The 15,943-nt window shown below is 52.7% G+C and overlaps 1 protein-coding gene across 1 annotated transcript; it reads left to right on the forward strand.

The window, feature by feature from the left end:
• Positions 1–71: 71 nt before the first annotated feature.
• On the forward strand, positions 72–15,943 carry LLGL1 (lethal giant larvae homolog 1 (Drosophila)). The gene is made up of 21 exons (XM_006901186.1): positions 72–152; positions 3,232–3,329; positions 6,206–6,287; positions 6,373–6,503; positions 7,387–7,545; positions 7,623–7,785; positions 7,867–8,002; positions 8,303–8,357; positions 8,449–8,603; positions 8,677–8,900; positions 9,064–9,131; positions 10,054–10,207; positions 10,280–10,384; positions 10,778–11,070; positions 11,885–12,032; positions 12,213–12,366; positions 14,089–14,393; positions 14,907–15,171; positions 15,296–15,410; positions 15,593–15,708; positions 15,819–15,943. Exons 1-21 carry the CDS (start codon positions 72–74, stop codon positions 15,941–15,943), a joined length of 3,132 nt encoding a protein of 1,043 aa, XP_006901248.1.

Raw genomic sequence — 15,943 nt, forward strand, 5'->3', positions numbered from 1 at the left:
TCAGGATCGGCGGGGCTGCGCGGCACGTCCTGCAGGCGTGGGTGCAGGCACGGGCACGGAGTCGGGCCAAGATGATGAAGTTTCGGTTCCGGCGGCAGGGCGCCGACCCGCAGCGCGAGAAGCTCAAGCAGGAGCTCTTCGCTTTCCACAAGGTGCCAGGCTAGGCCGCAGCAGGACGCGGGACCGGTGGGAGGCCCGCGGCGCCCCGGCGCCTCGCTAAGTTTCCGGCTGCTTCCCTTGCTGCTCTCCGGGAGCCTGCGTCGCCGCCTCCTCAGTAGCCCCCATCCCACTCTCGCTCTCCCTTTCGCTTTAGTGTCTTTCCTACGATGTTCGTCTTCGGGCTTTTCATTCTCTGGGACCCTCCCTCTTTAGCTGTTGGGACGTCCAGGACCCGGGGTTGTACTTATTTCTCACCCTGCCGGGACTGGACGGAGAGTGGGGCTGGGGAATCCCTTCCAAGTCTGCTGCCCTGCCCACCCTCTGAGTCCAGGGGAAATGCGATGCCTAGTTGTATTTTAAGTCTCGGGCCTTAGTTTCTCTTGCTTTTACCAGCCTGTTGTGGCTCTGTACCCGGACGTTTGTGGACCTGACACTGAGCTAAGGAGAACGTGGAGTGAAGGGCTGGCTGGCCCCTTCTTTTGGTGAGGCATCCAACCTTGCACTGAGGTGTGGTAGCATAAGGTACCTGGCTTGCTCTTTGTGAACTCCTGGGCCTGTGGGTTCTGGTCTTAGCTTTACTCCAAAGCTTCTTACTACTCTTGGAGATTAATTACTATCCTCCCTTTATAAGGGAGAAGATTGAGGTTCAGAGAGATCACAGAGAGGGCACAGACACTTTATCTGGGCTTCCTCCTCCCCCAGTCAGTCATATTTGACTGAAGTCTTTTGGGATGTGGATTTTTGTAGGAGCTGCTGTGGCCCTGCGCTGGTGCCAGGTTCCCTGGGCCAGCGTGAGGAAGCACTTGTCCAGGAGGAACCTCTAGGGTGTTTGGACTTAGAATGGCTGAAGCACTGGTTCTCTTTCCCAGAGTGAACATGAATTTCCAGTAAGTTCCCTGCTGATGGCAGTGGTAGGTGGCTGTAAGGACCCTCAGTCTTGCCAGGGATACTGGAATGACCTTGTGGGGTCCATTATGGAGGCTGTTACTTGGGGGAGCTCCTAGAAGCCTCCTTTCCTGTGCTGGAGTGGCTATCAAAGGTGAGCCTTTTGAGATGAGAGAAGACTCAGGTTCTCAGCCAGTGAGGTAGAGTGTGAGAACCTGGATGGGGTGTTGGCCTCTCTAGCTAGTCATTGGTTGGCAGATGAGAGCTCTGAGGAGGAGGAGGCCTCTCACTTTGAGGGGGCAGCAGTGGTAAGAGAGAGGTGCTGTAGGGGAAGGATCTGGGTCACAAACTGGGTAGAGGGCCTACCGAGTGGGCTAAGTTGGAGAGTGGGTCAGGGATGAGCATGGACTTTGGACTCTTGACAGTCTTGAGTTCGTATTCCAGCTCTCTTCACAAGTTGTTTGTGAGACAAGTACTGAGCCGCTATTGTGTGTCGTCTTTTAGCTGCTAGAGACAGTAGTGTTCAACAGGGACAGATATTTCAGCTCTTGGGAGGCTCATGTTCTGGTATGGAAGCAGTCAACAGGCAAAACAAAAATAAAATGGGCAATAGTTTGACCAGTGACCAGTGCTATGGATAAAAAAAGCAGGGTGGAGTTGTGAAGAGTATGGACTGGGGTGGCTTAGAAGGCCTCTCTAAATAGTTGGGTTGAAGCCTGCATGGTAGGAAGAGCCTGCTTTGAGAATCATTGAGGGGAATGTAACCCAGACAGGGCAGCAAGTAGGCAGGCCCTGGGAGCTGCCACAGAGTCTTGGAGACTGGAGCCCAGCTAGCAAGGGAAGAATGGAGCAGATGGGGTCTAGGGGACAGGAACAAGATAGTAAGGACTGTGGCTTTGAGTCTGAGTGCAGTGGAGTCCTAGGAGGATCCTAGCAGAGAAGGGACTGGATCTCATTTAGATTTTCATAGACTGTCTTCTGTGCAGAACAGATTGGGGGCAAGCAATAGAGAAGGTATAGTGACAGCACTTTGGATAGTGAGTTGGCTGAAGCCTTTGTCCAGACAAGTACCAGACGCTTGGTGCAGGGTAGGGGCTGTGGAGTATAAAAAGTGGCCTTCCCATACCTTATAGGGTCCAGCACTGGACACTTGTCACGTGTCTGTGTGCTGACACTATGCCCGAAACCAAACATTGGTTAAAGTCAAGCCTGGCCTGGGCTGGCAGTCCTAGGGTGACGGGGTAAGCCATGCCTTCTCAGTGGCTAGCTTTGTGTTTAGGTGTACTCGTTGCTCCCAGTGTTGAGTGGAGAAGATAGCTGAGATGGTGCTGTCACCCAAGGCCATGCCGCCATGCAGGTCATCATGCCTTGATTGTACCAGATGCTTGTCCTGGATGGTCTGAGGCCTAGAGGGAAACCAGCTGTATTAGGAAGTCTGTGTCTCCTTGGGCATTGTAGCCCTCCAGTGGTGCCAGGACAGGTTTGGAGCTACTGAGGCTGGCCAACTGAGAATGCAAGGAATTGTATGTAAAGCATGGTGGTAGGAAATGCTTGAGAACAACTTGTGCTGGCACAGGGTGGATCATGTCCCCTCATACCATCTCACCACTGATTTGAGGATGTGATTCCTGTTGTTTGATTTCTGAGTAGAGAAACCAGTGTCTGGTAGTGGTACCTTCAGGGACCAGGCTGGAAGCCTTGAGCCTCCTTCTGGGCTGAGAATGGGGTAGGATTTGGAGAATAATAGCCTCAGCCAGCTGACTCGGGCTTTTAACCTGTGACCTTTAACTAAGCTCTCTCTCTGTGGGGCCTGTGTTTGGGGAACTCTATGAACTTATAGTTGGGACCCTAGGCAATTCTACTTCTCATCAAGCCTCAGTCTGTGCTCCGAGGATGATGTGGGTCTCTTTTTTTTGATACTGGTGTCTCAACAAATATTTCTGGAATCTTTGTATATAGTAGTCAGGGACAAATCTTTGAGAGTGTGAGGGGTACTGCTCTGTGGCCCAAGCCTACACTCTTGACAGGAGGCAGAGGCCCGTTTCACAGCAAGCATGCCGTACAAAGAAGTGGCATCCCTGACCCTGACTACCCTGGAGCCTAAGTACTTCAAACTGACCTCAGGGATGTCTGGGCAGCTATATTGGAGTGTGACTCTTTGTGCCCAACAGCCTTCTCTCTCTCTAGACTGTGGAGCATGGGTTCCCCAACCAGCCCAGCGCCTTGGCCTTTGATCCTGAACTGCGCATCATGGCCATTGGCACCAGGTCTGGGGCTGTCAAGATGTATCCTTTGCAGCCATGGCCTCGGGTCTGTCTACTGGCAGTTCCTAGGTTGTGGTCCTTATCCATTAGTTAGTGAAGATACAGGGCCTCAGGGGTGATGGTGTGGGCTGGAATCTCAGGCCAGGACTTGGGGATTGTCATGACCTCAGATCCTTGAGGGCCTCTCACTGTGAGCTAGGATGATAGCCCTGCTCTGTATTAGCAAGACTGTAATCAAGATCCCACTATCGACACTGCTGTGACTAGGAATAGTGAGGGAATGCCCACAGAGTGTCTGGTGACAGGCACACATGTGAAGGTCTGACATGCATGTGGAGCAGAAAGAGGATAAGAAGCAGTGTCAGACTGGGCATTGGGCATGCATTGTGCCTCACTGGGGCTCTATCATGGTCTAGATGCTCTGTGAGCTGCACAAAGCAGGCATTTTCCTTTCAAGCAAGATGAGGGCCCATCGCCTGCTACTGAAAATCCCACCCATTGTTTCTTGTTCAGGGAGCTCTGAGGGCCTAGAGGTAAGAAGCTGCAATATCTGAATCCACCATCTGCTCCACAGGAGACAAATGGGCAGTCTCCTGTGTAATTTACTGATTCTGGAAACCCGCTGGATGGTCAGCACAGAGTTCGTTCCAACTTGACTGTACTCAGCAACAACTTGCTATGCAGCCCCTCAGGCTGCCTGGCAAGTGACTAAGGCTACTTAGTGAGGAACATCCCTCCATCCTATCCTTTGTGTCCCTTTCAGTTTGGTCTCAAGCTGGCTGAAAATAATTTGATGGAGAATAGGAGGGGGAAGGGGCTGGGGTGTTGGCTGGACCAAGGTAGGTGTCTAGGGATGGTAGATGGGCCCCTGAGACACATATTTCATCAGCAGAGGGCTCCTGTGGTCCAGCACCATGCTGGCCACAAGGTCCTCAGAGCTGCCTTCGTGCATTCTTAGCTGAGTCAGAAAGAGGCAGCTGTCTGTCTTAACAGTGAACACACATGCAGGTGAGAAAGTCTCATAAGGTGGTGGTAGTCTCCTCCTTCCTCTCTCTCTTTTCTCAGAGCCTCTAGCTGGGCCCCTCACGTAGGGAAACTGAGACTGGGGAGGTTTGTTCCTGGCCATCAGAGCTACCCTCCCTCTACAAGACTGGCTTCATCTCCTTGGCAACCGTGATCTCTGCCCAGCTGCTCCTGCCCTTTCTTTTGTCCTCTCTTTTACACCCTGCCAGGGTCCTGCAGAGAATCCCAGCTCAGGCTCTAGGCAACGGCTTCTTTGTTTTGTCCCTTCATAGCCACACTGGTAGGGGCCCTCAGGCCTAATAGTCCTCCAAGCCTACCATCATACTTGGGGTTGCCAGGACTCTAGCACTGATGCTGGACCGTTTGAGCAGGTCTTCCAGTTTCTCCAAGCCTTTATGTTTTCTCTGAAATGGACAGGCTAGAATCTTTCATCCCATACAGTGAAGACCTTTGGCTATCTGCCTGGGGGAAAGAGGCAGCCTGGATTTTCTCCCCAAGTCTTCCTGGGTCCCCTCCGGGTTCTGTCTTGATGAGATGCTTCTGATCAGACCTGTCATGCATGCATCTTACGGGCATTGTTATGTGCTGTTGAGTCACCTGCAACTTGTAGCAATCCTGTGGTTCAATAGCTCTGAACCCTGCCCTATCCTGAACAAGTCTCACTGACTCCAGTACACTTATTCCTATTGTCCCAGTTGTTACGCTAATCCATCTCATCTGGGCTCGTCTTCTCCTGTACTGTCCCTCCACCCTTCCAAAGCATGATGTCCTTCTCCAAGGACTGGTCTCTCTTGCCCATGTGCCCAAAGTACATGAGACAGAGCTTCAAAATCTTAGCCCCAAGGAGAAACTTGGTTTCAGTCTCTACAAAACAGACCTATTTGTTCCCCTGAATGTCCATGATATCTTTAGTACTCTTGTCCAGTACCATAACTCAAAGACATCAATCCTTCTTCTGTCATCCTTAGTCATTATCCAGCTCTCTGATGCATAGCATGTATTTGTGAAGACCGTGGCCTGGATCGTGCATACTCTAGACTGGTGTCATTCCTCCTAAGCATTCTGGAGCACCCTGACAGCAGTCTTCCCCAATGTATTTCATCTTTTGATTTCTGACTGCTGGTGCCAAAGACCATTGATTGTGGAGTTGAGCAAGTTGAAATTGTTAACAACCTCAATCTCTTCTCCATCCATCATAGTGCTGCCAGTTGGCCCGTTGGTGAGAATCTGTCTTCTTGACGTTTAGCTTCAGTCCATATTAAAGACTATAGTCCTTGACCTGCAGTAAATGCTTCAGGTCCTCCTCAGTTTCAGCAAGCAAGGTTGTATCTGCATAGTGAAGGTTGTTGTTGATTCTTCCTTCAGTTCTGATGCCACATTCCTCATAAAGTCCAGCCTCTTGAATGCTCTGTTCCACATACAGATTGAAAAGGTGTGGAAACAGAATGCATCCCTGACACACTCCTTTCCTAATTTTGAACCGTGCAGTGTTTCCTTGCTCTGTTCTGACAACTACCTGCTGGTCCAGATTCAGGTTTTGCATTTATGCACTTTAGCACATGCACAAACATGTATGTATACACACACACAAATAGGCTGAGATAGAGGGCCACAGCCATGCAGCAGGCCTGGGCTGGATTTGGCAGGCCTGGTTTTAGTTATACATGCTCTGCAAAATAGCTTTGAGAAATTTGAGTTGCCAGCCCACTTTGTGGATGAGAACTTGAAGGTCACATAGTAGTGCTGGCCTGCAGGAAGTGATAGAGCCTGCAGCCTAGCCAGGAAGTACCTGCAGGTGGACCTTCCAAAAAGGAGAAGGAGGCTTGGATGCCCTGCCAGTGCCTGATTGTTTTATCCTTGACCATTCACCTCAGTTATGGTGCACCTGGTGTGGAGTTCACAGGCCTGCACCGTGATGCAGCCACAGTTGTCCAGATACACTTCCTGCCTGGCCAGGTGAGCCTCTACCCATGCCCTCTCCTGAGGCGCCTTTGCCCTCTCTCCCAGGCCAGCCTTGGTCTTACTCTTTGCTTGCCACTAGGGCCGCCTCCTGACCCTGCTGGATGACAACAGCTTGCATCTCTGGGAGATTGTCCCTCATGATGGCTGCACCCACCTAGAGGAAACTCTCAGCTTCCAGCCACCCAGCCGCCTGGGCTTTGACAGTTCCAGGTACTGGAGGCTTTGGCCAGTTGCCAGACACCACCTCTAGGGTCTGGTGGAAGCTCAGCACCATGTAGGGTGGGACATGCTTAAAGTTGGCAGGAGGATTGGGGTTCAAATTTAGGGTAAGTTGAGCCAGGCCGGGTTCCCAGGCTGAGAATTTGAACTTTGTGAGCCTAATCTTAGTTTGTGGTCAGCTGGTAGGTGTCTTGCAGTAGGACTTGTGGGAGCCTTGGACAGGCTGTGAACAATAGAAGACACAAGACGAGACAACCCAGGGTATCTCAGACTCTGTAGATTGTGGTCCTCTGGTTCTGTGTTCCAGGTTGTCTGGGTGTCTGGGGGATTGTGAGCTGCTGGGGCATGGCCAGGCAAGATCTGATGTCAGTGAGGGACATTCATGGGTGGGTTTGGGGCACAGGAGTCCTGCTGGCCATGCTCCAAGGGGTATTGGCAAGATGGACTGGGGGGAAATTGGGTGGGGACCTGGCCTCCTGGAATATGGAGGGCATCCTTGATCCCTGCCAGTATGCCAGCCCTGTCACAAGTGTGGCTACAGTGGGCCAGGTCTCCCATACCACACCACCTGGCTGGGCCACTAAGAGAGATTCATAGTGCTCTTGCCATGGTTCACTTTGAAGTTTGGGATGTGCAGAGAGCTGGGGCAGATTCTGTGCTGTCTTCTGGTGGGAAGAAGGAGCCAAGGAGCTGGGGTGCCACCATCCCCCCAATCTGGGAAGTTTTCCTTCCTGCCTCTGAGATGTCCTGAGGAATGATGGAGCTCCATGTGTGAAGAAGTGAATGGTGAAGCTCCCCACTTACTTCTCCACATGGTAGCCACTCCATAACGAGGGACCTGTATGCACCTTCCTCGTCCTCTTCCATCCCACAGTGCCTCACCCAGTTCCTCTCAGGTTACTGTGGTCCTGCTGGTGGCTGCCAGCAACAGGGCAGCCCTAGGAACGGAGGGTGGCAGCGTCATCTTCTTGGACTTGGACACACTGACTGTGCTTGAGGAGCAGACCCTTGGCCCCGATGAGGTTCTGCAAAGGTAAGAGGTGGCAGTGCCTGACCCTGGTGGCCCCAGATTGTGAAACTGTCTATAGGTTTCACTGTTTTTTTCTCCAGCCTGCCAGATGACTACCGATGTGGAAAAGCCCTGGGCCCTGTGGAATCTCTCCAAGGTCACCTGCAGGACCCCAGCAAGATCCTCATTGGCTACAGCCGGGGCCTCTTGGTCATCTGGAGCCAGGCTACGTCCTGTGTGGATCATGTCTTTCTGGGCAACTTGGTGAGTGGTGCACTACACCTGCCATGCCCCTTGCTCCTGCCCCCGGGCCGTGCTCACTTGGGCATCCCTGCGCATCCACAGCAGCTGGAGAGCCTGTGCTGGGAGCGCAGTGGGAGCACCGTGGTCAGCTCTCACAGTGATGGCAGCTATGCTGTCTGGCCTGTGAACTCAGGTGGCTCCCCTGTGCTGCAGCCCACTACAGTCACCACACCCTATGGTGAGTACTCAGGGACTCCTGGAATGGAACTCGGGGTGATGGGTGGGGGCTGACACCCCACCCCAGGTCAGGCTTTTGAACTGCCTGACCTCGGTGGGGTCACACAGGAGGACTGTTGGAAGATAAAGTGCCAACTCCCTGGAGGTGAGGACCATTTGGGGTCGTGGTTGGGTCTTGGGAAGCAGAACATTTGTGAGACTGGATGATGAGTTGAATGTTTGGCACAGTTGGATCCGATCAGGCTGGAAGCAGCACTGAGAGTTGGGCACAGATTGGCCTGACACTCTACCCTGCCTCTAGGCCCTTTCCCCTGCAAAGCCATCAACAAGATTCTGTGGCGAAACTGTGAATCAGGGTAAGTTGAGGGATTGAGGCCAGGGCTGGACACTAGGGCTGGACAAGTGTACCCAGGCAGCTCAGGGCTTACGGATCCATGCCTTTTGTAGGAGCCGTTTTCTCATCTTCAGTGGTGGCATGCCCCGTGCCAGCTATGGAGACCGCCACTGTGTGAGTGTGCTTCAGGCAGAAACTCTAGTGACCTTGGACTTCACCTCCCGCATCATTGACTTCTTCACAGTGCACAGCACTAAGCCTCAGGATGGTATGTTCCACCTCCCCTCCTTGCCTTGGACTCTACAGCTTGTAGCCGGCTCACCTCTCTTCCTGCCCCACAGAATTTGATGACCCCCAGGCCTTGGCTGTGCTGCTTGAAGAGGAGCTGGTGGTACTGGACCTGAAAACACCTGGCTGGCCAGCTGTGCCTGCCCCATACCTTGCCCCCCTCCATTCATCTGCCATTACCTGCTCAGCCCATGTGGCCAATGTCCCTGCCAAGCTGTGGACCCGCCTCGTGAGCTCTGGCGAGCAGCAGAGCCCTCAGGCTGCCTGCAGTACTTCAGTGTGTTCTTGGGCTCCCTTCTGGGTGGACTGTGGTGGGAGGGCATGTCCTGTGGGGGGGGGGTGTCAGTGGGCCAGGCCTGAGGTGTGCGTGTCAGCCTTCATCACCATCTGAGGAAAAAATATCCCAATGTTATTGTCACAACTCTGTCTCCCTCTTCTAGAGCTGGCCCATCACTGGGGGCCAGAATCTTGCCCAGGAACCATCTCAGCGAGGGCTGCTACTAACTGGGTAGGAAAGACATGTGTACCCCAGGACTCAGCATGCCTGTGACACTTGTGTGCATGTGCGCTAGTGAGACCTCGTCTCTTTAGACCTCGTGCAGCCTTCACTGTTGATAGGCCACAGGCCCATGACTCAGCTGAGCCTCTGTAGTACTAATTCATCCCCTACCTATCCCTGAGGGTGGATTGAAATAAAACCTCCCTAGACCTTGCTATGAGTCGCAAGCGACTCAACGGCACATAACAACAACAACCACAGACCTTGGATTGAGGCCTTTCCTACCCTGCCTTTTGACCTGAAACTGAGCCCTAGCAAATCCAATGGCTCCTCCTATCTTGCCTGCTTGGGACCAGAAGATCTGAACTAGCCCACGCTTAGCAGGTGTGGGAAGACCCTGCCCCTGCTGTCTATTTATGCTTGGATCCTCTGATTTTGGCTCTGGGGCACTGTGCCCCATATGGGGGTATACTACAGCTTTCAGTACCCCTGATGACTCCCGTGTTCAAGCCTCTTGTGCCCTGGCCTCATTTTCCACCCTGCTTAGGCATCCTTCACTTGGGCTTTGCAGCAGGGTCCTAAGGTTGCACCCTAGATTTGTCTAGTCTTTCTACATACACCTCCTATCCCTCCCTTACTATCTGTTGCTCTGCCCTTGGTTTTGTACCTCAATGATCATTCCTCCTGTGCCCCTTGCCCTTGCCTATAAGTAATGAACCACTGCTTCCAGTGGGGTGGCTTCCTCATACTACCTGCTCTGCTATTTTGGATTTCCCCACTTTCCACACTTTGGAAAGACCTAGGTTCAAGGCCTGGTGTGCAGCATGACCAGTCAGTTTGCATGTATGTGTGACGTATGTGTGTGTGCGCTTGTGTGCTTACTGGATGAGTGAATTGAGAGGGAGCTGACCTTAGTGTTCCTGACTTCTAGCCATGAAGATGGCACTGTTCGGTTCTGGGATGCCTCGGGTGTGGCGCTGCGGCCCCTTTATAAGCTGAGCACTGCTGGCCTGTTCCAGACAGACTTGGAGCACATGGACGGTCTGGGCCAGACTGCTGAGGATGACTGGCCTCCCTTTCGCAAGGTTTGTACTTACACTTCATTGACTTGGAGCAGCACCCTGGCCTACCTTTGTCCTGACCCCTTCCTCCCCCAGGTGGGCTGCTTCGACCCCTACAGCGATGACCCTCGGCTGGGAGTACAGAAAGTGGCACTCTGCAAGTATACAGCTCAGATGGTAGTGGCTGGCACTGCGGGCCAGGTGAGGCTGAGAGATATTTCTAGGTTCTGGAAGCAGTGTCCTGGATTAGTGGGCCTGCGTACCTTCTTATGGACTATGTCACCAGAACTCCCTGAGTTGAGAGTGAGAGGTGGGATAGTATTAGGGGTTAAGGGCAAATAGGAAGTGGTGCCTATGGCTGTGGGGAGCCATGAAAGACTGGGCCAGAAGCTGGATCATGGTCTAACATGGCCACATCTTGACCTTAGCTGTACCCTGATACTCAAAACAGAGTATTGCTAATCAGAGCTTGGGGCCTAGGGTCATGCGGGCTTGAGTGGGCCTAATCACTGCATGCACATCATGTAGGGTTCATCCAGAGTCTGGCCTAGTGGTGTTGGTGAATGCTTCTCATCTTCCTGTCATCAACTCTAGGTGCTGGTGCTGGAACTGAGTGACGTGCCAGCCGAGAAGGCAGTCAGCATGGCCAGTGTGGACCTGCTCCAGGACAGGGAGGGCTTCACATGGAAGGGCCATGACCGGCTGAGCCCACGCACGGGACTGTTGCCCTGGCCTGCTGGCTTCCAGCCCCGAATGCTGGTGCAGTGCCTGCCACCTGCCACTGTCACTGCTGTTACACTGCACACTGAATGGGGGCTTGTGGCCTTTGGCACCAGTCATGGGTTTGGTGTTTTTGACTACCAGCGTAAGAGTCCTGTGCTGGCCAGGTGCGGCAGTGAGACCATTGGAGGGGGTTGTGGGTGTGACCACAGCCCAGAGTGGGGTAGGGAGAAGTATTGGGGATGGTCTTAGATTGTAGTGCTGCTGCAATGGAAAGAACATAGATGGACAGCTTTGATAAGAGATACTCTTTCATAGTCAGGCCCTGTTCTAGGGTAAGGCCCTGTGGCAGGGTAAAGGCAGTTGTCTCTTCTGTGGCCCTATGTTTCTTGGAGATGTCCATTTGTCTTGGCATCATTGTTTCTCTGGGCCTAGAGGTTCCCTGTTCGAGGACCCTGGGGTCAGAAAATGCACTCCTTCCCTGTTTGTTTCACTCACTCTTGTTTCTTGTGGTTGTATGTTTTTCTGTCTTTGTTTGCATGTTTTTTATCTCTTGTTAAGAAGAAAGGGGACGAAGACTACAGCCCAGGTTAAACCCCTAACTTGGGTCAGAGCTGTGTCCTGAGGAAGGGTGTCACATTACATATTACTCCCCTGTAGCAAAACTGGTAGCAAAACTGGTGACACCCAGTTCCAAACTGACATCACTACATGTATGACAAACCAGAGAATCATAGTTTAGCCAAGATGACAGAGTTTACTACATGCCATGGAGTCTGAGCCTCCATCCTTCCCCCAGGGCCCTCTGGGAACCCTCATGCTTGGGCCTTAGTCTCCCACTTAAAATCTTTGATCCTATAAAGAAGCATTTAAAAGGCAGTGGTGAAATGTTCAGAACCACCACCATTCGGGCTTCTGTGACAGAGCTCTGTAGTGCCTGGCCACGTTTGCTGTTCCTTACTGCCTTCTATATTCCCCTAGGTGCACCCTTCACCCCAATGACTCTCTGGCCATGGAGGGGCCACTCTCTAGGGTAAAATCGCTTAAGAAGTCACTGCGTCAGTCTTTCCGGCGCATTCGCAAGAGCCGGGTGTCCAGCAAGAAGCGGCCTGTTAATACCAACAGCAAGGTGAGCAGGCAGGTGGATGTGCTGTGGGGTGCTGCTGCGTCCCAGCCTGGACAACGGCTCCCTCTCCTGATGTGGTTCATCAGGAGGATAGTGAGGTGGATTGCTGAGTGCCAAACAGCAGGCATGGAAGGCCAGGTGGCTGGAAAAGAAGGTGATGTTGCTTGGCCTCACTTCCCCTAGTTACAGGAGGCCAACGCACAGCTAGCGGAGCAGGCCAGCTCCCATGATGTGGAGGTGACGCCAGTGCAGCGCCGCATAGAACCTCGCTCGGCTGATGACTCCCTCTCGGGTGTAGTGCGCTGCCTCTACTTTGCTGACACATTCCTTCGAGATGGTGAGGCCACGGAAAGGGGTGGTTTGGGGCAAGGTAGGCCCAGGATGTTAGAAAGGGTCCTGAGCCCGATGACTGAGGGACTGTAGAATTTCTTAAGAGTGAGGTTTTGGTGAGCTTGGCAGGCAGTGGAAAGGCCCTGAAGTGAGTGTGGTGTGAGAGGTATAGGAGCTTTGTCATGAGGACACTGACTCAGCACCTTGGGAGCCAGCTGTGGTTTACTGGCTGATTGATCAGTTTATTGTAAGTTACAGTGAAGAGTTTCAAACCTGCACAAAAATAGAGGGGTATGGGTACCCACTGGATCCAGCAGCTTTCTGCCTCTTACCTCTTTATCCTGCTGGAGTAGTTTCAGCAGAAGGCCACACATTAGATCACTCCTTTGTGGACACCTGTGTCTCTCCACCAAAACATGGCTGGCTCAGAGTGCCAGGACTGTCCTGTACAACTCCTTGGATTGCCTGCATGTCCTTTCATTCGAGAATTGTCTTTTTGTACTGGGTACTTGCCCTAGTTGTCTAAGTCAGGTCAGTCATTCATGGTACATGTGCAGGGTGGGTCTTGCTTTGTCTGAGTATGTCCGTAGCCTCTGTAGTGTCATTTGCTTGTTGAGGAAGTTTGTCTAAGAGTACCACAGGTTGGTCTGTATGGCTAGTGCAGCCTTGGGTAATCTGTTCACAGCAGTTAGGTCAGTTCACCAATGGCTGGCCTTTTGGCTTTGCTGCTGGCCTTTGGCATATTTGTGGTACTTGGGATTACTCAGAGACTTTGTCCTCTGGGTTCTGCTGATGGCATTTGCTTAGCTCTATATGTGCATTCAGGACTGGTATCCTCCTGCCTTTGTAGGTTCTGATTCTGCCCAGGGTTTGTCCTCAGCAGGGTCTCCTGGTGGTTCAGTGTACACATCAATAACTTCAGGTGCTGGGAGAGTGTGCAGTGCGCCTGAGGGTAAACCTTCTGACCTGCCATGGTCCCTGTTTGGCCTCTGTTCTAGAGCATGCAGCCCAGTCTTACTTTTTGTTTGCTGAAGTTCTGGAGGCTTCCTTGTAAACAGTCTGTTCCCTTCTGCTGCTTCATAGAGAGCAGGTTGCATAGGGATGAAGGTACAGCAAAGATAGGGCTTTGGCCATGGACATGTAGAGCCTGCAATGGAACAGACAGGCCAGGTGGATCTGCCAGAGGAGGGCTTGGGTCCTCTCTCCACTGAATTAGCACTTTAGGACTAAGGGATGGTACGTGGGTGACAGGTAGAGGGATGGCTCAGTTTGGGGGCCTAACCCATTGCAAGTATTTCATCCTTGGGCAGCTGAGGGTGTAGCGGAGCCAGAGTAGTAAAGCTTGTCCATCTGGGGGTGTTGAAGGTACCTGTTAGTTGTTCCTTAGGAGCTCTGGAGGTGTGTTAAGATTAAATCTTAGAGCTTTGGAAACTCAGTGGAATTTTCCCCAATTCAGAATTAACTTGATGGCAGTGGGGTTGTCTTTAGGGAGATCAGTGTCCCTGGGCAGTGTCCTGGCAGTCACTGTAGGACTGAGTCAGAGCCTGGATTGGATTGGTCTAGAGATAGGTCGTTGACCTCTAGAAGGCCTTGATTAGTCATGCTGTCTTGCATGCCTTAAGTTAAGGGGAGATAAGAGAGGGATACCCATGAGGAGTGGGGGGCCCTAGGTATACAGGGAGATAAGGTCCTAGGCCATGCAACGCCCTTATGAGCTCTCCCTCTGCAGCTGTCCACCATGGTCCTACCCTGTGGGCCGGCACCAACTCTGGCTCTGTGTTTGCTTATGCACTGGAGGTGCCAACGGCAGTGGCTACTGTGACAGGCAGCGAGAAATGGCCAGAACGGGCTGTAGAAGCTGTTCTGGGCAAGGAGGTGCAGCTGATGCACCGGGCACCAGTGGTGGCCATTGCTGTGCTGGATGGGCGTGGCCACCCACTGCCTGAGCCCTTTGAGGCGTCCCAGGACTTGGCACAGGCACCAGACATGCAGGGTGGCCATGCAGTGCTCATCGCATCTGAAGAACAGTTCAAGGTGAGCTGTTAAGACCCATTTCACCAGAATCTCACCTCACTGACCAAAGATCCTCCCCACCAGTAGAATTCCCTCAAGTTTTTCCTCTCACTAAGACTTCCCCTGAGGCTTCTGGATCTGCCAGGGTACTGAGTCCACTTCCAAGGATTCATGGTTGGGTGGACATAGGAGTATACAACTGTTAGACTTTTGTGTTGATTGTGCCTAAGGAAGATGGTCTTGGAAGTTTCTAGAGAAAAGTGGTTAATCTATTAGGTCTGGAGAAAGAGAAGTGGGAATGGGAGGGTGTGGTGGGCAAAGGGGAGGGTGGTGCCGAAGGTGAATTGCCTCTAAACACAAAGGCCCTACCCAGGTATGCTGGGTAAGGCAGGGACTTGAGTGGCAGGCTGGCTTTGGGGTGGGAGTTGGCAGTAGTGGCCATGAAGGTGGCTTTTGGCCAGAGGTGAAGGGGGGGGAGGACATTGGGGGTGATGGAGAAGTCAGGTTCTGTGCTTATTGGTTGCCTGCTGCCAGGTGTTCACACTGCCCAAGGTGAGTGCCAAGACCAAGTTCAAGCTGACAGCCCATGAGGGCTGCCGTGTGCGCAAGGTGGCACTGGCCACATTTACCAGCGTGGCCTGTGAGGACTATGCTGAAACCTGCCTGGCCTGCCTGACCAATCTGGGTGACGTCCACATCTTCTCAGTTCCCGGCCTGCGGCCCCAAGTGCACTATTCCTGCATCCGGAAGGAGGATATCAGTGGCATAGCTTCCTGTGTCTTCACACGACATGGCCAGGGTGAGGGGACAGGCTGGGTGGTTCCAGCCAGTGTATGCTGGTGGGGGTTGGGGGGGATGAGCCTAGCTTCAGTTAGTATCTTTCTCTTAACTGTACCCTGCCTCCTTTCTCCTGCTGTACCTAGGTTTTTACCTGATTTCTCCATCAGAATTTGAACGCTTTTCCCTGAGTGCTCGTAACATCACGGAGCCTATGTGCTCTCTGGACGTTTGCTTGTCTCAAGACACTGCCCATATCAGGTGCACAGGGGAGCTGGGAAAGAAAAGTCCCGAGTCTGGGAAGCATTTGGCTTTGCCAGTTATCCCTGTTTGACTCTTGCTTGAAGAATGGGCCCCCTTACCCTGTCCCAGAGCTCTGCAGAGGGGAGCTAGGACCCTTAGAGCCTGTCCGTGACTTCTTCATGACAGTCCCTGCTCTGCAGCTCCAAGCACCAAGAGTCACCCAAGCTGAGCCAGGCCAATGGGACCCCAAGCATCATCTTGGCCCCACGGAGCTGCGACAGGAGCCCCAGTCCAGCCCAAAGCAAAGGAAATAGGGGTATGCAGGGTGGAGAGGGCAAGATCCTCCATAGTCCACTGCCAGTTGGCTCTATGGTATTTGCGGTCCTATAAATGTGGATGGTATCTTATGTGCTCTGTTCCCTCCAGACATGCTGGAGCTGCCTGACACCATACTCTCGCCCATATCCGTGGACTCAGCCACCAGTGCCAACACTACACTCAACACAACAGGGGATGTCACTGTGGAAGAGGTCCAGGATTTCCTGGGGTGA

The sequence above is a fragment of the Elephantulus edwardii genome, unplaced genomic scaffold (genome assembly GCF_000299155.1).
Source record: "Elephantulus edwardii isolate Elephantulus edwardi_28Jun2011 unplaced genomic scaffold, EleEdw1.0 scaffold00314, whole genome shotgun sequence".
Lineage (NCBI taxonomy): Eukaryota > Metazoa > Chordata > Mammalia > Macroscelidea > Macroscelididae > Elephantulus > Elephantulus edwardii.